This window comes from Siphateles boraxobius, unplaced genomic scaffold (assembly GCF_051911475.1).
Source record: "Siphateles boraxobius isolate OS27281-9 unplaced genomic scaffold, OSU_SipBor_1 34, whole genome shotgun sequence".
NCBI classification, from domain to species: domain Eukaryota; kingdom Metazoa; phylum Chordata; class Actinopteri; order Cypriniformes; family Leuciscidae; genus Siphateles; species Siphateles boraxobius.
In genome coordinates, this window is record NW_027508964.1 from 365,051 (window position 1) to 390,497 (window position 25,447).

General features: G+C 39.6%; 1 protein-coding gene across 4 annotated transcripts; it reads right to left on the reverse strand.

Annotated features, from left to right (window-relative positions):
• Positions 1-404: 404 nt before the first annotated feature.
• igsf5a (immunoglobulin superfamily, member 5a) lies at positions 405-23,659 on the reverse strand. Of its 4 annotated transcripts, none has more exons than XM_077195661.1 (12): positions 23,266-23,659; positions 14,982-15,050; positions 14,739-14,818; positions 14,175-14,249; positions 12,825-13,136; positions 6,769-7,059; positions 5,128-5,238; positions 4,884-4,911; positions 4,657-4,745; positions 4,114-4,163; positions 2,245-2,308; positions 405-1,644 (listed from the first exon to the last, which is right to left on the reverse strand). In XM_077195661.1, the coding sequence occupies exons 4-11, from the start codon at positions 14,215-14,217 to the stop codon at positions 2,258-2,260; spliced, it is 975 nt and encodes a 324-aa protein (XP_077051776.1). In that variant the 5' UTR covers positions 14,218-14,249; positions 14,739-14,818; positions 14,982-15,050; positions 23,266-23,659; the 3' UTR covers positions 405-1,644; positions 2,245-2,257. The 4 variants fall into 4 exon arrangements, with proteins under 4 accessions (XP_077051776.1, XP_077051773.1, XP_077051774.1 ...); XM_077195658.1 differs by having other exon boundaries at positions 14,982-15,195; positions 23,266-23,648; XM_077195659.1 differs by lacking the exon at positions 23,266-23,659 and adding an exon at positions 15,267-15,304 and having other exon boundaries at positions 14,982-15,195.
• Positions 23,660-25,447: the final 1,788 nt, after the last annotated feature.

Genomic DNA, 25,447 nt, shown 5'->3' on the forward strand with positions numbered 1-25,447 from the left:
ACAAATGCGCTTTCTTACTGCTATTAGAAACAGCATTTAAGGGACAATTCATGTCAGATTTTTGTTGCTGATTTGAAATATGTTATTTAATTGTGAGTTCGGCTAGCAGTTTTTGAGGTTTCATGTTTCCCCCTTTAAACAGGACTTGGTCTAAGATGCCCAAAATATCTGCCTAGGTGTAGCAAATATGGACGCAGAATTGAATGACATTTCATGTTTTATGGGGACTTTCCATAGACATGATTTTTGTTCTGTACAAACTGTATATTTTACCCTCTCAAAACAATTTCTGCATTTTTACATTTTCAAAAAACATAATTTAATATGATTTATAAGCTGTTTTCCTCATGGGGACCAAAAAAATGTTGATGTATGCACATTAAGATTTGACAAATTAAAACAAATAATTGTACAAAAATGTGTTTATTGCTGAATACATAAGAATCATGTTCACATAAATATGGTGTCTATCAGACAAAAATAATAATTTTCAGGATTTTAATCAGGATTTTGTGTTTATTTCCAGAATAAACAAGGTAAGACAAATAAGTTTGTAAAACGTCCATTAGTGAAAGCAATTTTGCAGCACATTAATTATACCTAGGTTTTTAAAACAGTTGTTTAAAATCCTCATTTTATGGATTTTAGTGCCGTAGAAATATGGGGAAAGGTGTAGATAAACTACAAATAAGGTCTTAGTAAATTAAATCTGAATTTTTCATTATGAAGTGATATGAATGCCAGTTTTCCAATCCGTTTCATGACACTTCACTGTATAAATAGTGTAATTGAGCAGTTTAAGCAGTTTTCCCCCGTGGGGAGTTAAAGATCAGTGGTTTACGAAGATTAATTGTATAACCACATCATGCTCCGTGAAGCATGATGTCACATTATAAGATGATCCTCTCTAAACACTTCACATGAAAAAATCTTTGGTGTATTGTAAGCAGTCATAAAAACAGGAAGCAAATCTCTCACGGGGTGTGTTGTGCCATATGCTGATGATTTTATAATTCTGGAGGAAACAGGATGTTCAGTGGATGATTCAAACAAACCTGCTGTGGAAATGCAAGCATCTGATGCATGCATTATGCACATAATATTTAATGAATCAACATAAAATCTGATCTACTTTTTTCATGACTAAAGTTAAAGACTTAACCAACCCCTCAACCACCCTTATTTTGATCATGTTATCTGTTAAATATGGAGAAATGTGAGCTCATTATGTCAAACATACACTGTTGGTAAAAAATTATACAGTATTCAGTGGGGTCCGAAAGTCCGAGACCACTGGGAAAATGCTTCTGTGTTCCAATAAATAATCCAGTGCTGATATGAAGTCCCTCGAACTTTCTTTCCTCTGTAATTAAAGCTGCAGTGCGTAGTTTTTCCTCTTTGTCGCCATCTCTGTTCGAAATCTGCAATTGCAGTTATTCATGGAATTATCAGCTTTACGTGGGTTGTGCCTCGATTGCACGGATGAATCCAGTGTTTTGAGGAGAATGTGCAGCTGTCAGTCGGTGTGGATACTGGCATTCGGATTCACAGATTATACTTTTTTGAAGTTATGACCAACATAAGAATTTCCACCGGAAAATGTCCTCTGAACATGCAAGTAACATCCACTTTTGTTCTGACCAACTGCGGGGAAAAAAGCAGTGCAGTAAATCACGCTGATTAAATCTAACCATCGCTTATCATATCTCGTCAAACCGTGCAAATTATACTTTGTTGTCAAATTGTTAAAGTTAACAACATCAGCATTGCGTGACTACATTTAATGCCCTTCAGATATTATCATTGTTTCCGCATGGCCCGGTTGCAGACTCTTATTCTGTAGCCGATCCGAAGTCCGAGGTCTTTTGTATTTTACAGCGGGTGAGTTGTCACTGGTGATTGTCGTTTAATTATATCAAGTGCTGTGAGAAAAGGCTAAAAATCTCCAGCGCAGACATCCTCACACTCGTATTTACTAGCCGAGACTCTTCTTTATGTGTACAGATGTGACGTAATGATCAAACACATGCTCGAATATCCACCAGTACCACTGGAGTTAAAAACATGATTACAAGCTTACGGTTTTGAATCGAGATATGGCAAGCAGAGAGTTTTGAACACTGGCTGGTTATGTACTTGCTCAAAAATGTATTTTGGATCATTTTTAACCCAAAAAAGTTACGGAGTGGAGCTTTAAATCTGAAATGAGGATTTTATTCACAAGAGAGAAGAAATCCAGAACACCTGCTGTCTGTCTCTAGACGATGGTCATGTGTCTGTGCTTCCTGGGACCATCAGCATCAAGGATCTGAAAAAACAAAAACCATTTGTATCATATATGAATTCTTGACAAATAATCATACTAGTGAAGTGCATGGAAATGTTGAAGTCAACATGAAAGACACTCACAACCCATTTTATGGCATTTTATTCACAAGAGAAAAAAACATTAGGTGCAAAGTGGATTTTAACAGTTACATTTTGATGAAAGATTATTACAGTGCCCCAATTATGCTATTTTAAAGGTACCAAATTATGTTTTGGAGTTCTCCTACAACAGGTTTATATGCATCCAAGGTCAAAACATTTTTTCTCATAATATACATTGTAGCATCACTTATTTTCTTAGTGTCTTAAACGGTTTGATAAAAGATTCAGTCTCTCTAAACCGAGAGTCTACTCTGCTCTGATTGGTCAGATGACCCAGTCTGCTGTGATTGGTCTACTCTGCTCTGATGACCCAGTCTGCTGTGATTGGTCTACTCTGCTCTGATGGCCCAGTCTGCTGTGATTGGTCTACTCTGCTCTGATGACCCAGTCTGCTGTGATTGGTCTACTCTGCTCTGATGGCCCAGTCTGCTGTGATTGGTCTACTCTGCTCTGATGGCCCAGTCTGTTGTGATTGGTCTACTCTGCTCTGATGACCCAGTCTGCTGTGATTGGTCTACTCTGCTCTGATGACCCAGTCTGCTGTGATTGGTCTACTCTGCTCTGATGGCCCAGTCTGCTGTGATTGGTCTACTCTGCTCTGATGGCCCAGTCTGCTGTGATTGGTCTACTCTGCTCTGATGACCCAGTCTGCTGTGATTGGTCTACTCTGCTCTGATGGCCCAGTCTGCTGTGATTGGTCTACTCTGCTCTGATGGCCCAGTCTGTTGTGATTGGTCAGATGGCCATCTTCAAAAATGTTTTCCTTCCTGAATTTTTACTGGCCACTTCCTTTTTCTAACAGTGGCCCTTCATCTCTGTGGACTGCACATTGCCTTCAGGAGAGGCTTTTGTACTCCAATGAACCTGAGAGCTATGCCGACGGGGGATTTATATCCCTGGCAAGTTTAACTAAGCCGGCAGGTCAAAGGAGAGGAGGGAGACAAAGCAGATATTATGACTATTTGACAGAAATGGTGGCCATCTTGAAAATGGTCGCCATCCGGAATTTTTGAGTGGCACATACCTTTTTCCAAAAGAGTGTTCCTTGAAGAGTATTTCTGCCTAATTTTATGCTTGCATCACCATTTGAACAATTGAAATAATTAATATTCGACAGGAACGGTGGCCATCTTTAAAAACAGCAGCCATCTTGAATTTTTGAGGGACAAGCATCTTTTTCCATTAACATGTCCTTTAGAGAGTGTTTGTATCAAATTTTCTGCTTGGATTACTGTTTGGATAATTGATATAATAAGCATTGAATAGCAATGGCGGCCATCTTGAAATGGACGCAATATTGAATTTTTGAGTCGCCAACGCCTTTTTCCAAAATAGTGGCCCTTAGAGAGTATCTGTGCCAAATTTCATGCTTGTATACCAAAGTGAACGATTTTTTTTACTAATCTGCTGCACTTTTTTGAGAGATAATAACTAAATCTTTTATGCATTATAATCATTGAAACATTGCAGACCTTTTACATTGACAAACAGCTATATTACACACTACATGAAAGGTAATATCCGAAAAAGCATAATAGGGGCACTTAGCTTTTTGTTTGGAATAATGTTTCTTTGGAATAATAATTGATTCATTGTTAAAACAAGATCAGGAATATGTGTTAAGGAAGTAAATAGGTGAAGTTTTGGTTTCATGTTGACTTTAAGCTTGATCTGAGGCATCACCTGAGGTTTGTTAGAAACGTTTGTAAACCAGACTCCGCCCTTGGTGTGTCCTGCAATAAAGAGAAGCAAAGATTTATATATAATGGTTTATAGTTCATTCATACTTTCCTGAATCCTCACATTAAAATAAATGACAATGAAATAAATTAAAATGAGGCTTCTTGTGTGCAGAAACATGTCCGGTTTTTGTAACAGATTTTGAATGCAATAATAACTTATTCATAGTTTCCATGTGATGTCATACCCTTATAGGACACCAAAGGCTTTCCTCCATTGCTCACCAGTTATCTTTACAAAGTCAGTATTAAGTACTAATGTAGTAAGGCAATGATATAAGACAAAATACAATATACACCTTATTAATGATGCATATTATGTACAAGCAAGCAGATGAGCCCAGAATATAAATGCAAGCTATAGGCTATTTATAAAAATTCAGGTGAAACCTGAATACACCACAAAGACTTTGGTTCAGCTTAATTTAGGTCAAACCAGTACATGCACATACGGGATGATAGTGCGTGTTTGTTTATGCATACACACCATCATGTCCATCTGTAATATATCCTTGGTTGTCCCGTCCTTGCTCATTTTGTGTGGCAGGCGTCCTGTTCGGGGACTGGACTCGTGCCCTGAAACGGGAACTCAGACCTGTTAGAAAGCCACTTACAACGATAAAGATTTTAAAAGTAATGATTGCTCAATTTCACATTATTTTTTATTTTCAATCACTCCTAAATCCAAAAGACACACTGAAGCTCATTTCTCACTTTATGACCTCCTCTTGGTAGCTTGATTCTGCAGAAAAGACAAAATAAATGAGTTGATACCAGATTAAGACCAGAATTACATAAATAAGATAGATACGTTGTTTGACTAGTTTGATCCAGTTAGCTTATCACAACTACACACTCCGAGACTTTCTGAATAGGGATGCACTAAAGCTACTAATCTGGCTCACTATATAATATGGATATAGTATGGAAATTTTGGTCCATCCCCACAAATACTTACTTTTCTTTCTTCTAAGGCAGAAGAAAACAATTCCATAGATGATTAGAAACAAAAGAGCAGCAGCACTAAAGGCAACAGTGACAGCGATCAACACTGTCTGGTCTCTTTTAGCTGTTTTTTTTTAAAGAAACATAAGAGAATCATGCATCAACCATCATTTTAAAGCATCAAACAGCACAGCAGAGTTATCATTGCAATTAGCTCTGATTATAATACTAAACTGCATGTGGCTGCATTGGTGTTTGCAGTGCCCTCTAGCTGTTCCTTATGGAAGCTTGTTTCCGCCACATAAATAAATAAAACATTTTAAAAGATAATTGTGACTTTGTTTGTCAGAATTGCGAGATATAAAGTCAGAATTGCGTGTTATAAAGTCGCAATTACGTATTATAAAGTCAGAATTGCGAGATATAAAGTCGCAATTGCGTGTTATAAAGTCAGAATTGCGAGAAATAAAGTCGCAATTGTGTGTTATAAAGTCAGAATTGCAAGATATAATGTCGCAATTGCGTGTTATAAAGTCAGAATTGCGAGATATAAAGTCGCAATTGCGTTTTATAAAGTCAGAATTGCGAGATATAAAGTCGCAATTGCGTTTTATAAAGTCAGAATTGCGAGATATAAAGTCGCTATTGCGTATTATAAAGTCAGAATTGCGAGAGATAAAGTCGCTATTGCGTTTTATAAAGTCAGAATTGCGAGATATAAAGTCGCTATTGCGTATTATAAAGTCAGAATTGCGAGATATAAAGTCGCAATTGTGTGTTATAAAGTCAGAATTGTGAGATATAAAGTCGCAATTTCATGTTATAAAGTCATAATTGCGAGATATAATGTTGAAATTGCGTGTTATGAAGTCAGAATTGCAAGATATAAAGTCCCAATTGTGTGTTATAAAGTCAGAATTGCGAAATACAAAGTCGCAATTGTGCGTTATAAAGTCAGAATTGCGAGATTTAAAGTCGCAATTGTGCGTTATAAAGTCAGAATTGCGAGATTTAAAGTCGCAATTGCGTGTTATGAAGTCAGAATTGCGAGATATAATGTTGCAATTGCGTGTTATAAAGTCAGAATTGCAAGATATAAAGTCGCAATTGTGTGTTATAAAGTCAGAATTGCGAAATACAAAGTTGCAATTGTGCGTTATAAAGTCAGAATTACGAGATTTAAAGTCGCAATTGCGTGTTATGAAGTCAGAATTGCGAGATATAAAGTTGCAATTGCGTGTTATAAAGTCAGAATTGCGAGATATAAAGTCACAATTGTATGTTATAAAGTCAGAATTGCGAAATACAAAGTTGCAATTGTGCGTTATAAAGTCAGAATTGCGAGATATAAAGTTGCAATTGCGTGTTATAAAGTCAGAATTGCGAGAGAAAAAACGAACAATTCTGACTTTTTTTACCGCAATTCTGACTTTATATCTCCCAATTGCGTATTATAAAGTCATAATTGCGAGATATAAAAATGCAATTCTGAGAGAAAAAGTCAGAATTCAAGTATATTTCTCGCAAATGCGAGTTTATATCTCATAATTCTGACTTTATATCTCGCAATTCTGACTTTATATGGACTCAAACCCTGTTTACTAGAATTTATGATCTAATATATTTGTTGATGACTCGAAAAAAAACAACGTACTGTTCTTATTGACGGTCAGAAAGACAGTGTTGCTATCCGGTGTGTTCAGGGCAGGAACCGTGACCAGACACTGGACAGAAGAGTTTTTGATGGCAGTGACCGTCAAATTGCAGCCGGAGTTAAACACACTTCCCTGTGTTACTGAGCTTCTGTTGCAGGATTGTCCCACTCCATTAACAGACCAGGACATGCTGGGCTCGGGAAACCAGCCCACGGCCCGGCACTGGAACTCCGTCTGAGCTCCTTCCGTTCTAGTCTGATTTCCACCTACGATCTCGACGCTGCCGCGTTCTGGAGAACAACAGAGCAGAATTATCTCTTTAAACACACACTCTGCCCTAATCACTATGGATTTGTGAGTTTGCTTTAGTGACGGTTCAGCATGTCTGGAAACATCGTCCACTTTAATTAAGAAGTAGATTATTATTGATTATTCGCACTTTGAGATGTAATCGGATAATTTCCCACGGGACAGCAGGACAGGTGAAAGCAGAGACTCACAGGTGTAGCTGATAACATCTCGGATTTGTTCTGCACTTTGTAATTTCTGTGGTCCACCATAAAAGCACTGACTGATCTTGTAAGGCAAAACATTCACTTATAATAATGCAGTCAAGAATGAAGAAGTTATATGTACGTGCTTTCCAAGCTCAAAATTTCAACTTAAACTTTTTCAAGTTGAAATGTCTGATTCTGAAGACTCTGATACATGTAAGACTTATTATGAAAAAAATATCAAGCTGAAATGTATCTGACAAGAACATGCTAAAAAGGAAAAAAATGGCAAAATTAACTTAAAAAAAAGAATGAACAAGAAACTCAGGGTTCCTCAAAGGGGTCGTTTAATTTGCAGTTGAGGAACATTTTTATTGCTCAAAGGTTACTCTGTCATTGCTCGGGAGACTTATTGGAGTTAGTTTTGTTTTGTAATATGAATCATTGGAAGGACCCAACAAACAAAAATATGTTCTAAGAACGTTTTGCTGACGTTCTCATTAAGTTGATGAAAATGTTATTTCTGAATGATCTCTGAACATTTAAAGGTGCATTGTGTAATATTTCTGAGGATCTATTGACATAAATGCAATATAAGATCGATAACTATGTTTTCAGTGGTGTATAAAGACCTTGCATAATGAACCGTTATGTTTTTATTAGCTTAGAATGAGACGTTTATATCTCCATAACCGCGGGCGCCCCCTTCTATGGAGGTCGACATATTGTGTGGTCATGTCTCTAGCGTAGCCGACAGCGAACACACAGCGCTACAGAGCGCGTTTCCTCACTACCTTGAAAAAGAAGTTTTCAGTGGTGTATAAAGACCTTACTTAATGAACCGTTATATTTGTATTAGCTTAGAATGAGCAGTTTCTGTCTACACACACCGCGGGTTCCCGATCATTGAAATGCGCCGACATGTTTCTACGGTGGCCCTAAACGGACAAACGCGTTTCGTTACTATGTTGCTCTTCGCGCAAGGAAGCAAGCTTAGTTCAGCGAATAAAACACTGACACATGATGAACAAGTAACAATAATATTCACAATAACATATAGTTTTACTGAATAATTAAGTAAACATCCTTTCTTAATTTATCCTTGTAAAGAAACCTCATTGCTGAACTGCTACTCTCTGCTGTCTCAGACGATGACATATTTTCCTGTCGGCCACCGTAACTTTTGTTGGTTGCAATTCGTAACCTCACCACTAGATGCCGCTAGAAATCACAAACTGCACCTTTCAAATGTCCAGTATAATTAAATGTTTTAAAATGTTTTATCTTTGTTATGCAAACAATAAGGGAACATTCTTGTTTATAATTATGCATTAAAAATTTTTTCTTTTTTAAAGTTAACCGAACATCCAACTAAAACTTTTCAGGAAAAAGATTCCATGAACAATTAATAAATAACGTTTTTGTGCAAAGTTAAAGTTTCAAGAACTTTATTAAAGACCAAATAACTTTAATTGAACATTTTATCCTATTAACTTTACTGCAACAACGTTCATTCAAACCTTGACTGAATCTTCTGAAAACGTTTCCTGTTCACTGGCGAGAAATCACACTTTAGTTTAGGGTTAAATTCTCAATTTTAACTAACTATTAACTATGACTTTTGCCTCAGTAAACTCCTAATTACTGCTTATTAATAGTAAGGTAGTTGTTAAGTTTAGGTATTGGGTAGGATTATGGATGTAGAATATGGTCATGCAGAATAAGCAAATTAATATGTGCTGTATAAGAACTAATAAAAACCAATATCCTAGTAATATACATGCTAATAAGCAATAGTGAGAATTGGACCCTAAACCAAAGTGTTGACTTATCTTTCCATTTGTATAGACTAGAGTAATATTGAAAAATAACATTATATATTATAAATGTAATAATGAATATCATTTGGATTGGGAGAAATTTGGTGAGAATATTTGAGTTTCTATTGCGATCTTTGACTTGATGTCTTGATGGGACCTTGTTGAAATGTTAAGTGAAATTCCTAGGAAGTCTCAGTTTGGTCATTGTTGTTTAGGAGAAACAATTACTCCTGTTATTTGGTTGATAGATGCGTTTTGGTCCACATAGGTTAATTAAGTGCTAATGAGGGCAATAGTCAGTGAAGATTTATTTAAGGAGACGTCTCTGGGAATGTTCAGGCTGCATTTTACGCTCTGTCATGCAGAAAATCGCTGAGTAATGCTTATCGGTTGTAAACAGTGTTGTGCAAGTTACTCCCAAACTGTAATACATTATATATTACTTGTTACTGTTATTTAAAAGTAATTCATTACCTTACAATATTACTGTCTCAGAATTGTAATGCGTTACATTACTCCTGTATTACTTTTGAGTTACTTTCACCAAAATAACTATACAGGAGTAGAACTTAACATTCTAAAATGACTAGGGCTGTAAGGATATGCCATATCATATGAAACCGAAATCGCGACACTCAGATCCACGAACCTGCAGAATCGCGACACACCCCTTCCAACTCCCAGCGTTATCCATACCGTCCAGTTCCAATGCTACCACATCTTTAAATTACTATTAGTATTATCTGAAGTTAACTTAACATTATAAAATACGTAGACCTACACCACAAAACTAGTTGAGGATAAATTATTTAAAATTTGGGAATTCCAGCGTTATGGACATGACATTTGCAGTCAAAACTTTAAATATAAATTCTCAGAAAATGCATTACCAAAATATTGAAACGTCTGTTTATCCATAGGCTCCTCCCTGAAAGGAGTCCAGACATTAGAAAAATATCAGTCTACACATGCGTTTTATATTTAATATTAGGGAAATAGACAGTCATGCATGACAAAAAAAATCTTTAACTTTTAGGAGGCAACGATTTTTTTATTTTTTTTATTTTTGTAATTCTGTGAATTACACCGCGCAAATCGGATAAAGAAGGGTTGGCTCTCCACAGAACATAAAATATTCATTTTATTTTATTTTTCGTGTTCGCATTTATGAGGAAAAAACAATGTTACAGACGTGACAGTTCTCCGTTATGGACGCGACCGCTCTGAAGCGGCACTAAAAGACTGCTTTAAAACTCTCACAGAGACCTTACACACACAAAGCCTTTCTTTAAAGTGAATTTCGTTTTGTATTAATTGGATCTTAAATTTAATCAATGTTTCGTCAACCAATTGCCTGGATTTAAGCGCGTGAACTGGAGCGCGTCTAATACCGAAACTCAGCGTATAAGGTAGCCTATTCACGGACCTGAAAAATATATCTATATTGAAATGTCTACTTGTAAACAGAACAATTCAAAACGAAAGAAAACAGACTGCTCTCTGCTTATGAAATGAAATGTGCATTTCTCTCTGGTGCATTCACTACTGCGAAGATCGCGAGGCAGCATCGTCAACTTCATCTTGACTTTATTAATAAACAATTAAAATGTCTCCTTCCTATATTTGACATATTCATAATCATTGCTTTTGCCGGTTCTTTGTGACAGCTGTTCGGTGCATCGGCAGCGCCGCCGCCCTTACATGAACGCGTCACCACCGCATCAAAAACATGATTTTGTGATGAAAACATGAAAAATACCACATAAACATAGCCTAACTGTTTAGAAAAAAAACACAGAACGAATAGCCTAATGCGCATACGTCCATCTCGCGAATGTAGTCTTCTTCATGCCATCTTCACCATTAGCCGCTTTTCCACTGGCCAGCGCGAGCACAGAGGCCGAAATCATACCTCACGGCACTCCTGTAAAAAATAAATCGCTATACAAATATATCAGACGCTGCCATTAAGTCTTTATTTACAGACTTGGACACCACACGCGGCTATTGACTGACCACGAACAGGTATATTTAGCCTACTTGCATTTTTCATTCGTTAATGTCTCGCGGTCTTGCTGTTTTTTGTTGTTGTTTGTTTTACAATTAAAACTAAAAGTCTGTTGTAACGCAAGCCTTACTGAACATGTACCGAGTAAAATATTACTGAAAATTGATAAGTAATGCCTTACACTACTGCGTTACAGCAAAAAGTAATATGTTACTGTAATGCATTACTTTTGTAACGCGTTACTCCCAACACTGGTTGTAAACAAGATCAGCTTATGGATGTAGGGGCTGGAACTCACTTAAACTTTAAGATGAAGCTTTAAGCAACAAGGTCGGCGCTGTTGTGGAGTCTAACTGAACATTCAAACCATGACAAAAATCATTAAGGCTGCAGACTTGCATTTGAGAAGCCGTAGTTTGAACACAGAGAGTTTTAATAAACTGACTCCTGTCAAATCTGTAAAGCCAAAGGCAATCTGTGCAAATGCAACCCAAGAATAAACGACACAGTGGAAATGAGAGGAAACTATCACTCATTAAAAATCTTAAGAGAAATTAAATCATGCATTTGTGTTTGTCCGCTTTAAAAAGTTTACATGATCCTTGTTTAATGTTCTTAAAAAGACTGGAAGGGCCTGGATCATACAGACAGTTCAGAAAGCTTCAGCCGTACCCATATAATTTACTCCTGTGATCAAAGCTGAATTTTCAGCATCATTACTCCAGTCTTCAGTGTCACATGATCCTTCAGAAACTACAATATGATGATTTTGTTTTTATTATCAACAGTTGAAAACAGTTGTGCTACACCTACACTGATAAAAAATATTTTGAGGTGAAGTAAATACTTCAGAAAAAAACAATGTTATTTACATGAAAAAGTTCAGGCAAGAATTTAAAAAACTAAGTAAAGTCTATATTAGTACTAAATTCAAGCGTGTAGAAATGAAAACATAAATATCAACGTTATAAAATTAAGTACAATTTTCTGATACTGGTGTTCCCATCATGCACTGGGCCTTGAGTAATTAAAGAGGTTGATTTTTTAACTGTTTTCCAGCTGTATTTACACTGTTTTATCATTACTTTTGTTGTTAGGATTAGTGAAGTGCCATTTTGTGACGCTTGGAGTTCATTTTCTACTCAAAATGACACATTCAAAAACAAAAAAGATCCATAAAATGTTACCGTCATTGTGTATTACCAAGTATTGAGGTCTCTGCGTTAACATCATGCGTTTTTAACAGTATGGTATCTATCATATTAATTACTTAGATGATTCTAAGTAAAGCATACATTTTGAACGAGTGGTTTTAATCAATGTTTTATTGTTTAAGTGAAAAGTATTGCAAAGTAAACTTCAACTAGATATTACTCAACCTTTTACTAGCCAATCAAAATTACTTATTTTCTGTTACTTTCACTTAACTTAGTTAAGTCGAGTTTACTTAGTTCCATATGTGAAATTTACTTAAAAAATATTCGTGCAAAAACTTGGCAAAGAAAAATTAAGTAGCCTAAATTTAACTTATTGTTTTTTTCAGTGTAGAAACCTTGGTACATTTTTCAGGATTCTTATAAGTTTTAATTTCTGTATATATATTTATATATAAAACACTTTCATCTTTCACTTTGTCATATCTCTATATACTCAAAACATTTCCTATACTCCAAACATACGTCATTTGTGTAAGGTGTATGGTAGACGCACGGGTCAGGTGAAATGATTCTCACCTTGGACAGACAGTGTGGCCCTCTGAAGCTGTCCACCCAGAACCTGACAAGCCACTTCACCAGCATCGCTTCTCTGCACCTTGCTAATTTTAAACTCCCATTTGTAATTTCCAGGCGTGGTGAAATTTGTGGCAGAGAAGCGATCTGCGCTAGTCTGCACCCCAGATGCCTCTGTAATGGAGACTACCAGGAGTCTGTCGACGGTCCAGGTCATGACAGACGTGCTCACAGTCGTGCTGCAGTTGAACCGAGCCTCGGACCCACGAAACACCACTGCATTGAGAGGCTGGAGCTCCAGCGCTGCACACACTCCTGCGGGGAATTAGACAAAAGATTCAAAACACTGACAAAGATTGCTATTTAGATCCAGTTGTTCAAATCATGTTTTCTTGGGGGGGGGGGGGGGTATTCAACATGTTTTGAATAACTGGATCTAAATATACAAAAATATACTTTTTTCTAGTATATAGGCATTATAGGTAATTATATTCTACAACTTCTCTTGGTTTTCCTCTGTTGAAATGAAACAAAAGTGCATTATCAAAGAGCTAGGCAAAACTATAGACCAGGGATGGTTGTCACAAAACTAAAACTAAAGCTAAAACCAAAACTTTAGTCAAATGTCCACAATTAATTACACACATTTGTGGGTTTTGAGTTTCAAAATTACACAAATGTTTGTTTTTTGTGAAGTTCAGTTTGTGTGAAATTGAATTTTCGAACAAAAATCATATTTTTTTAATTTTCTTAAATGACAGGTTGTTCTAAATGTTTTCAATTTACACAATGACATAATAATTTAATAATTACAATTAAAAAAATTATAAATGTAGCTTTTTAATGGCAGTTTTCATATAGTGTGACCAAATCAAATATAGACCAACCCTAAGAAATATTGACTAGAGTAAAGTGTGTCAACTTGCCCCATACTGCATTCCCATGTCCATTACTTTGTAAGATTGCACTAATTTCAATGACTTTTCGAAGTCTGTAAATCACAATTACAAATTAAACTCTATTAAAAGTGTTCCACTTTGAAAATCTTATTCTTAATCATTCTCCAAGCCAGTTAACCTCTGTAGGGATGTGGGTTTTCTTAATCAGTATTTGTAAAAATTTAATAAATTGTACTTAAGAAGCAAAATTGTTCAACATAACAAGACTTGTTTTCAAATAATATAATTTTAGAATACATTTTGAGTGGTTTACACTTTAAAAAGAAAAATAATTTACTAGTGAATGAAAAAAAAACAAGCAAATGTATCTTGTTTTAAAGAAAAATATACTGGAAAAAGGGACAAAAATATGATTAAGAAGTTAATTGAATATTTACTGAATATGAAAACTCACCCATGGTGATCAGAAGGAAAAGACCCAGTCTAAAAACATCCATATTTCCTTAGTTATCGTCACTCCATCAGCCTCCTAAAATAAATGTACATCATTGTAAACAGGCAGACAAACACAACCCTGAAATGATTACGTTCATTGGATTGCATTCAAGCGTCAGAGATTTCCCATTTGCTTTTGTTTACTGTAATAGGTGTGTCTGTGTCATGAACGTTGTGTGCAAATATCTTATTGTATTATTAGGTAAACACAAATTTGTCTCCAGATATTCCAGTCATTCAATCAAGCTTTTCTGCTCAAAACATTACTAATATTACCCACAACGCTTTTCTATCTTTGTTAACTTATCACAATATATATCATCAAATAAGTATTCCCTTAATACATACATACATACATATTTCTGTGCTATTACACATGAGTACATTTAGTCTTTTATTTGTTCAGTACACACCCTAGAACAGGTATGACATATTTCAGATTTTAAACCACATGCTCCTTTGATAACTTCAAAGTTATTCTATAGTAAGAACTTCAATATCTTGAACAACAGGAACAACATACCTCAAAAAGATTCTATGGAATGAATCAGGGATTAATCCAGTAAAATAGAGAAACGGTCCGTCGTCAGATCACCTGTCGGCCTACAGAGGGGCAAAAGTCCAGCCGTCATGTTATTAAAGCCTCTATTACATCTCCATGCAGGCGAAACCCAACAAGCCCAACGCTTTGCATCTGCAGATCTCGTGAGGATTTGAAGTCACGCTGACATGTCAAAGAAGGTGGTCTGTCTAGCAGAAAGATTACCTGTGGAGCCCAAGACCCTTCGTTTGGGTCCATGCAAGGCTGTGTTTGAACGCAGTTGATTTAAATCCGCTGAAACAGACACACCCAGTTTCACTGAAGAAAAACTAATTTACAGTGTCAACAACAGCAGTCATTCCTGCAGCTCAGCAGATTTATATATCAAATCTCCATCACTGTCTGTGCAAAGCCACTTCTACAGGTGATGTTTGCATGCCTAAAGACAAAAAAGACATTGAGGAAACCAGGAAGTCTCAGGGTATTGAGAAATTATGTTTGTTTAGTTACCTGGGCATCAGCTGCTTGTATAGTGTACAGAGAAGAGCATATGCAAACAGGTAACATGACGTGGTAAGGCATGACACACATATTGTGTTTATACATAAAACTATATGCCCTGTGGCTCTAATGAACACTGTATTTGGTTTCTTGACCTGCTACAGACAAACACCTGCAAATGACAATAAATCTTACTTAGACTTTGTACTTTGACTTTGACTTTGTTGTCAAACCATTTACTCCATCACAGGGATAAAACCAAACCAAACCCTGAAGAAGAATGTACATTTATTAAGATTTACATGATTGACAGATCCTTTATCCAAGGGTTAGACATTTGAACTGGTTTGGTGTTTTCCTGAGAATCAAACTGAATCCTGAAAGCAAGGTTATCTTACCGTCAAACACACCTTAAACCCTCGGTTGATTAACCCAAGCCATGCTTACTCCAGGTATTCTGGTTCAAGAAATGCGTCAAATGCAGAGTATGTTTACGGTTAACACACAAGACATTCTCAACAGAGAGATTCTCAACATTTCTTAAGAACATAAAGACATTTAAATCTGTATTCACTGAAAAGCTTACGAACAAGTAGATTGAGACACAACTAGGGCAGGTGCGAGTCAGCCTGCAGGGGGTGGCAGTGAGTTAATGCAGAGGGGGCAGGTGCGAGTCAGCCTGCAGGGGGCGGCAGTGAGTTAATGCAGAGGGGGCAGGTGCGAGTCAGCCTGCAGGGGGCGGCAGTGAGTTAATGCAGAGGGGGCAGGTGCGAGTCAGCCTGCAGGGGGCGGCAGTGAGTTAATGCAGAGGGGGCATGTGTGACTCAGCCTGCAGGGGGCAGCAGTGAGTTAAAGCAGAGGGGGCAGGTGTGAGTCAGCCTGCAGGGGGCGGCAGTGAGTTAATGCAGAGGGGGCAGGTGCGAGTCAGCCTGCAGGGGGCGGCAGGGAGTTAATGCAGAGGGGGCAGGTGTGACTCAGCCTGCAGGGGGCAGCAGTGAGTTAAAGCAGAGGGGGCAGGTGCGAGTCAGCCTGCAGGGGGCGGCAGTGAGTTAATGCAGAGGGGGCAGGTGCGAGTCAGCCTGCAGGGGGTGGCAGTGAGTTAATGCAGAGGGGGCAGGTGTGAGTCAGCCTGCAGGGGGCAGCAGTGAGTTAAAGCAGAGGGGGCAGGTGTGAGTCAGCCTGCAGGGGGCGGCAGTGAGTTAATGCAGAGGGGGCAGGTGTGAGTCAGCCTGCAGGGGGCGGCAGTGAGTTAATGCAGAGGGGGCAGGTGTGAGTCAGCCTGCAGGGGGCAGCAGTGAGTTAAAGCAGAGGGGGCAGGTGTGAGTCAGCCTGCAGGGGGCGGCAGTGAGTTAATGCAGAGGGGGCAGGTGTGAGTCAGCCTGCAGGGGGTGGCAGTGAGTTAATGCAGAGGGGGCAGGTGTGAGTCAGCCTGCAGGGGGCGGCAGTGAGTTAATGCAGAGGGGGCAGGTGTGAGTCAGCCTGCAGGGGGCGGCAGTGAGTTAATGCAGAGGGGGTAGGTGTGAGTCAGCCTGCAGGGGGCGGCAGTGAGTTAATGCAGAGGGGGCAGGTGCGAGTCAGCCTGCAGGGGGTGGCAGTGAGTTAATGCAGAGGGGGCAGGTGTGAGTCAGCCTGCAGGGGGCAGCAGTGAGTTAAAGCAGAGGGGGCAGGTGTGAGTCAGCCTGCAGGGGGCAGCAGTGAGTTAATGCAGAGGGGGCAGGTGTGAGTCAGCCTGCAGGGGGCGGCAGTGAGTTAATGCAGAGGGGGCAGGTGCGAGTCAGCCTGCAGGGGGTGCCAGTGAGTTAATGCAGAGGGGGCAGGTGTGAGTCAGCCTGCAGGGGGCAGCAGTGAGTTAAAGGAGAGGGGACAGGTGTGACTCAGCCTGCAGGGGGCAGCAGTGAGTTAAAGCAGAGGGGGCAGGTGTGAGTCAGCCTGCAGGGGGCAGCAGTGAGTTAATGCAGAGGGGGCAGGTGTGAGTCAGCCTGCAGGGGGCGGCAGTGAGTTAATGCAGAGGGGGCAGGTGTGAGTCAGCCTGCAGGGGGCGGCAGTGAATTAATGCAGAGGGGGCATGTGTGAGTCAGCCTGCAGGGGGCGGCAGTGAGTTAATGCAGAGGGGGCATGTGTGACTCAGCCTGCAGGGGGCGGCAGTGAGTTAATGCAGAGGGGGCAGGTGCGAGTCAGCCTGCAGGGGGCGGCAGGGAGTTAATGCAGAGGGGGCAGGTGTGAGTCAGCCTGCAGGGGGCGGCAGTGAGTTAATGCAGAGGGGGCAGGTGTGAGTCAGCCTGCAGGGGGTGGCAGTGAGTTAATGCAGAGGGGGCAGGTGTGAGTCAGCCTGCAGGGGGCAGCAGTGAGTTAAAGCAGAGGGGGCAGGTGTGAGTCAGCCTGCAGGGGGCGGCAGTGAGTTAATGCAGAGGGGGCAGGTGCGAGTCAGCCTGCAGGGGGTGGCAGGGAGTTAATGCAGAGGGGGCAGGTGTGAGTCAGCCTGCAGGGGGTGGCAGTGAGTTAATGCAGAGGGGGCAGGTGTGAGTCAGCCTGCAGGGGGCAGCAGTGAGTTAATGCAGAGGGGGCAGGTGTGAGTCAGCCTGCAGGGGGCGGCAGTGAGTTAATGCAGAGGGGGCAGGTGCGAGTCAGCCTGCAGGGGGTGGCAGTGAGTTAATGCAGAGGGGGCAGGTGTGAGTCAGCCTGCAGGGGGCAGCAGTGAGTTAAAGCAGAGGGGGCAGGTGTGTCTCAGCCTGCAGGGGGCAGCAGTGAGTTAAAGCAGAGGGGGCAGGTGTGAGTCAGCCTGCAGGGGGCAGCAGTGAGTTAATGCAGAGGGGGCAGGTGTGAGTCAGCCTGCAGGGGGCGGCAGTGAGTTAATGCAGAGGGGGCAGGTGTGAGTCAGCCTGCAGGGGGCGGCAGTGAGTTAATGCAGAGGGGGCATGTGTGAGTCAGCCTGCAGGGGGCGGCAGTGAGTTAATGCAGAGGGGGCATGTGTGACTCAGCCTGCAGGGGGCGGCAGTGAGTTAATGCAGAGGGGGCAGGTGCGAGTCAGCCTGCAGGGGGCGGCAGGGAGTTAATGCAGAGGGGGCAGGTGTGAGTCAGCCTGCAGGGGGCGGCAGTGAGTTAATGCAGAGGAGGCATGTGTGAGTCAGCCTGCAGGGGGCGGCAGGGAGTTGATGCAGAGGGGGCATGTGTGAGTCAGCCTGCAGGGGGCGGCAGTGAGTTAATGCAGAGGGGGCATGTGTGAGTCAGCCTGCAGGGGGCTGCAGTGAGTTAAAGCAGAGGGGGCATGTGTGAGTCAGCCTGCAGGGGGCTGCAGTGAGTTAATGCAGAGGGGGCATGTGCGAGTCAGCCTGCAGGGGGTGGCTGGGAGTTAATGCAGAGGGGGCAGGTGTGAGTCAGCCTGCAGGGGGCGGCAGTGAGTTAATGCAGAGGGGGCATGTGTGAGTCAGCCTGCAGGGGGTGGCAGTGAGTTAATGCAGAGGGGGCAGGTGTGAGTCAGCCTGCAGGGGGCGGCAGTGAGTTAATGCAGAGGGGGCAGGTGTGAGTCAGCCTGCAGGGGGTGGCAGTGAGTTAATGCAGAGGGGGCAGGTGTGAGTCAGCCTGCAGGGGGCGGCAGTGAGTTAATGCAGAGGGGGCATGTGTGAGTCAGCCTGCAGGGGGTGGCAGGGAGTTAATGCAGAGGGGGCAGGTGCGAGTCAGCCTGCAGGGGGTGGCAGTGAGTTAATGCAGAGGGGGCAGGTGTGAGTCAGCCTGCAGGGGGCGGCAGTGAGTTAATGCAGAGGGGGCATGTGTGAGTCAGCCTGCAGGGGGCTGCAGTGAGTTAATGCAGAGGGGGCATGTGTGAGTCAGCCTGCAGGGGGCGGCAGTGAGTTAATGCAGAGGGGGTAGGTGTGAGTCAGCCTGCAGGGGGCTGCAGTGAGTTAATGCAGAGGGGGCATATGTGAGTCAGCCTGCAGGGGGCTGCAGTGAGTTAATGCAGAGGGGGCATATGTGAGTCAGCCTGCAGGGGGCTGCAGTGAGTTAATGCAGAGGGGGCATGTGTGAGTCAGCCTGCAGGGGGCTGCAGTGAGTTAATGCAGACTCAGCCTGCAGGGGGCGGCAGGGAGTTAATGCAGAGGGGGCATGTGTGAGTCAGCCTGCAGGGGGCGGCAGTGAGTTAATGCAGACTCAGCCTGCAGGGGGCGGCAGTGAGGCTCTTTATTAGTATTGAGTGTGAACTGCACCTATGGAGAGCCATGAGATGGCAGGTCACACATTTGATTAGAGTCAATAGGAGGGAGAGAAACAGCACAAGGTCAGAGACAAAGGTTTTGAACAGGTGCACAACTGTCCAATAGTTCGGTCACTAGAACGGCCGAAATGGAATTAGCAATTTTATTTCCCATGTGAAAAAGAAGTAGCCTAAACTTTAGCATACTTTTAAAAGGCTATTTAAATATCAAATGCAATTAGTTGAATTTAAGCATCTTTATATAATTTTATAATTACTTTAATAGTCTTTGAAATATGGCTAAAGTGTACTGACAAATACGGACAAACATTAATGGTAAACTAATATCATTTCTATAGATATTTGAATGTCATCTATTTAAATATATTTATAGTTAAATATTAATGATAAAGTGGCAATGAAGTACATTTTAAAATAATTAACTTTAAATGCAGTAGCAAATAACGCACTTCAGTTAAAATTATAATATAATTTAATATTAAGTTTTAAATTAAAGTTAAAATATAATCAAGTACTTGAACTTTAGTTGATCGACATATCAAAATAAGTGTACTTTAAAAAATGACAAAAGATTATTATTTAAAATGTGCTTTAAAGTAAAACTTTTATGTTTACATTATTACAGTGTACTTTTTGAAAGTGTACTTGAAAGTATATTATCTTTAAGCACTTAAGTGGCCCTTTATTTAATTAATTTTGTATTATCTAATAATATAATCTACAGTTTTTTACACTTAAATTACACTTTTAAGATCTGAAGCACATTCAACACGCAAACTTCTTTTTTTCACAAGGGTTACCATGCAATACCATTGTTTTTTCCCACATATTTCATGGAACCACTGTTACATGAGACCATCAGGTTTTGATCAGAAATTTCTCCATTGTACCTTTTTTTGTTGCTGTAATTCCATGCTATGCTTTGAACTACACTGAAGCAGCATGCAATTATCATGCTATATAAATATGGTAATATTTTAGTACCATTGTGCAACTGAAAGTACTATGGTAAAAAACTTTTGAGAGAAAAAAAATTTATCACACTGATAGCAAAAAAAGCATTTCATGAGAGAAAAAAGAATATTTGAGAGAAAAAGATCAAGCGTTTTGAGAGAAACGCTTTTTTTTAGAGAAAATTTTTCACACTGATGGCAAAAAATATATATTTGAGTTTTTTTCAAAGTATTTTGAGAGAGATTTGTTTTCTCAGAAATAATTTTAAAAAATTCAAATTTATATTTTTTTAGAAAACACTTTCTCTCAAAACTTTTTTTAGTCTCAAATATTATTATTTTTTTCTATAAAAACTTTTTCTCTCAAATATTCTTTTTCTCTCATGAAATTGTTTTTTTTTTTGCTATCAGTGTGATAACTTTTTCTCTCAAACTTTTTTTTCACTCAGATCATTTATTTTCTCGCATGTAATAAAGACACAATTCTAGCTCCATACAACTGCCCCATCAGGATGAATTACTTCAGAGAGCTGCGAGAAAACTTATTATGAACGTGTGATCACTGAAATCTTGCTGTTGCACTGCAGATTTTCCTCTTGAGCTCTTCGGGTTTCGTGCACCGGTGACTTCGGCTGCTTCTTTCAGCAGAGCAGAATTGGCACCGGGACCCGGATGGGTCAGGCTTTGAGGTTTGGGAAAGTGTGACCTTACAGGGTCCTTCTTAAAAAAGAGAGTCTCTGGCTTACAAAATGCTGACGTTGTTTGCCATAAAAGCGGATGGTGAGTGGGTATTCATTAATATTTTAATATTATTAGGCTATTTTTCATCTGTCACATGAACATTAAACAATGCAACACTGATGCACTTAACTAATCAACGGAGTTAAAAAATTATAATTTAAGGGAAATCACTTGGCTAAACACATTTCATATCATATAATTGTTTCTCTCTGGCCTTTTTCTGTTCAGTTTTTCTTTTTCTCTCCCTTTACATTGTGTAGGATATTCATAGCATTAAAAAAAGCATTAAAAAGAAAGAAAAGAGATAGAAAACTTTGATCATCTCCCTATGATCTTTGACCTTGGAAGTACTTTCCCGCAACTTTTTGTATTTTCAAAATATTCTCTTTTTTTCATTCACAAAATACACTTTTTTTTATTTGTGTATTTTTTTTTTATTAATTGCATATTTTTATTGACTTATTTTTTGTGCTTGCACTAATAATTAATGTTTAAGCAGGAGATACAAAATAAAACTAAATAATTAAACACAAATATTACCACAAAAGATTTTTCAGACACATGGTAAATTCTAATAGTTGTAGCAAAACAAAATTTGGGTCATATTATATAATACTAGAATATTCGTTTGTAAAACTATACCTATATTTCAAATATTACTGAAAAATCAACTATTATGTGTATCACCATATATATTTAGATCAACCAACCTACAGTATTTTCTTCAGTGCCAAGCCTTAAGTTTATTTTTATGGATGAAATAAAAGCTGACTTTTCATGTAGGCTACTTTTTTTAAACTCTGTCTGCTGTGCAATCCTGTATTGTGGGTGAGAATTACATCAATCTTTCACAACTCAAATGCAAATACTAGATGTCCTTGCGATATCTGTGCTTTTGTCGCCCTCTAGTGGTGTAATGCGCTCCTACATGGAAAACAGAAAATAAAACATTAGAAAATGGCGCTTTTCCGGTGTCTGTTGGACATAAAGCCTTTTAAATTGTGAACGGCATAGTGCTGTGTTGCCCTGAAGCATTAGGGCAATAACATTCTGAAAAAGAAGGAAGGAGAAATAAACTGAACCCAGTTTTCAGGGGCTTCATACGATTTACCTTCCATGATTGTAAAATCTGTCTATTTGAAGATTTTTTGCGAAATTGCCCCTATATTTATTGGGATTTAAAATTAAAATTTGTTGGCTGACTGGGGGATGCTGTGGATCTAATACACATACAGCAGATTTGAATGCAATAAAGACCCTGCCCTACAAACAGGAAATATATTGTAAAGGTGAGGGAGGGGAGACACTCTCTGGCCCTGGCCATGTTTTGAAGGGGCTAATACCACTACAGGGTTTTAAAATCCATTGCTGTGTCCCTCATTATCATCAAGAGTCACTAAAGTCCCTTGTTAATCTCTTTAGTTCACCCACGATTTAACCAATTGTGTGCTTTCACTGCAGTTTGAGACAATAAGCTTAATCACAAAAGAAAAGTTGGTCAGCCATGATGTCAATTGTCTAAGGCGCAACTCTAAGAAATCTCTAAAGCTGTTAAGAGATTCAGTCCGTCAGTTAAAGCGATACTTGGTCACAGCTGTTTCTTGAGTTCTGTACATCAGTCTTTGACACTTGTGTTGGCCTGTGTTGACAACAGTAGTGCCGTGTTGTGTGCATGCTTGACTTTCTGTCTGTACCATAAAAACTGATTTTTATCTTCAGAATGACAACAGTCCTATTTTAGTTTTCGTGTATTTTACATCAAACCTTGTGGCAATAAACGTCAAGTGAGCAAAAATGTTAATGTGACAGTTCCACTATAAGATGTAAAAAATGACAAAGGCACCCTTAATTGGTGTATTTAACCAAATTTACCCAAAAATTAACCATAGTTTTGCTACTCTAACCCTAGTTTAACCATGGTATTTGCAGTAAAACTGCGGTTGTACAAATGTAATCAATAACAAATCCGCAAAAAGAAAAACATGTTTACTACAATTTTACTATAATAAAGCCATACTGTACTGTATTGTACTGAAGAAAAAAAAACTTTAACCCCAAATATCAATGAAAACACATTATGTATTTGCAGATAATAAGTCCGTACCAGATTGGCGATGAGCTCTGTCTGCTCCCCTCCCACTGACCCCTGCATAACCATTACTCTGTGTAATCTGGGCTTTACGTGCGTGTCCAGATGGGCAGGCAGCCATTGCTCGAGGAGAAATCCACTTACTGATCCATAGTCACTGGGTTGCACTTGCACTTCCAAAAAAAGTGAGTTCACTAGCCGTCTGCGCTCGTAGTCACTTCGGCAAGACTCATCAGTGAAGCTTTACTGAGCTAGTTTAATCTCTATGTGTGCCTGATAATATTTATATATATATGTTTTATTTTTCTATTGCCTAATAACATTGCTAACTTTTCTTAGTCAACTGTTGGCTTTTAGACCGCACCACAAATATTATGTTTTCATTTCTTTCATTCATCATCTTCTGCGTGCCTGTACAGGTCTGGGTGGAGCAAAACTGACATTCAAACCAAATCAAAGCTGAAGCCTGGAAGATTTTTTACTAAGAAGTCCTAATTAAATCTCAGTGTTCAAATTATATAATGATCGAGAGGGTAAAATAAAGGCGGTCGAGTGAGTAAGATGTTGTGGCAGATGGTTGGATAGAACCATAGGAAGTGCTGCCCCTCAAAGAGGCTTTTGTTCAAGCTACTGGAAATACCTCAAGGTGACCTGGGTATCTTAATCTTACTCATCAAACGCATCCCACTGTAAATCTATTCATACTGATCCTAACAATGCATCTTTCAACTTTAAGGCACAACAAAAGTTTCCCTTGCAAAAAATTCGCAATGTTAGGCTAACATTAGTTTCTGCCAAAAAAAACATAGTGATGTGTTAATTTAGCATTAGTCAAGCCAAGTCAAGTCATCCTCCTTTATATAGCGCTTTTAACAATGTAGATTGTTTCAAAGCAGCTTTACAGAGATAAACATATAATTTAAGGTAACAGAGATTGGTTTAGTTTTATAGTGGTTCTTGAAAAATGTTTTTTCCAGCTAGTTAGTTTTGATTGATTCACTTCCGTCTAAATGATAGTTTGTTATTAAATTAGGGGCCGCTAAGACGAGACCGTTCTCTCTAAACAGACATTAGCCACCACATCATCAATAAGAATGAGAAATAAAAAAAAGAGAGGAAAGGACAGTCAGCTCTTTTGACTCATGCCAATATGCAACGACCTAGCAACGTCCTAGCAAACCACATTCCAATGTACAAACGCCTCAGCAAATGTAGACCAACACCCTAGAAACCGCATTGCAACACACTAAACCCACTAAGAATAACCGAGGAACCAAATGCACTAAAAAAGCCACTCAGAACACTCCAGCAAATGCATAGCAACAATCAACAGACCACAGAGAACACCCTAGCAACCACATAGCAACTCTCGCAAAAACCCAAGCAAATGCATAATACCCAAGAAACCACTCAGAACACTAGCAACTACATAGCAATACTTTAAAACACCTAAGTAAATGCATAGCAAGACGTTAATCCCACTCAAAAAACCCAAGCAAACGACATAGCAACGCCCTAGAAACCGCCCAGAACCACCCAACCACTTAAAAAAGCACTAGAATTCTCTTGAAAAGCATAGCAACAAAATGCAGTAGCATTTTCAGTTTTGTTCACTTTTTATATTAATAAGTTGCTGAAATTTCATGGTTCAATTGTCCATTGTCCATACAAATTTTTTTTGTAAGTAAACACATTTGCAGTATGTACTGTAGGTGTTTACCATGTGAACCATTGGGATAAACCAAACTCCGAGGACATTCAGATGGTGGTCATGACTTGTAAGAACCTCAGTGTACACTTTATTGTGTGTTTTCTCTATGATGTAATCACACATGCACAATGATCTCACTCTCACATGTATGTTTAGTTAGTAGTTTTGTAATCGTGTGTGGCACAGATCACTTCAGTGCCCCTTTCCTTCCTGTCTCAACTGAAGCTTAAGGATGGCAACAGTCAAAGGCTTCTCAAATGAGAGAGACCTGTTATCTGAAACTCAGCGGCCACACCCACTACACCCCTCCCCCAATCCAGTCCTACAGGAGCATTTACAGACATGAGAGAACTTCATGAGCAGGACGCTGAGACTTTCCCGCCTAAAGAGCTGCCTATAGAAAGGGGTGTAATGTTTCCGTGGGGGAGGGGACCGGCGAGGAGGGAGTTGCTGTGATCTGGCCATGAAATCGGAAGGGTCTGAACA

Excerpts from the sequence above, each read along its gene's own strand:
- igsf5a (XM_077195657.1), bottom strand. The coding sequence starts at position 14,217 with ATGGATGTTTTTAGACTGGGTCTTTTCCTTCTGATCACCATGG. Across the intron at positions 13,137-14,174 it reads TTTCCTTCTGATCACCATGG|GAGTGTGTGCAGCGCTGGAG; the intron begins GTGAGTTTTCAT and ends AATTCCCCGCAG. Across the intron at positions 2,309-4,113 it reads ACGTTTCTAACAAACCTCAG|ATCCTTGATGCTGATGGTCC; the intron begins GTGATGCCTCAG and ends TTGTTTTTTCAG.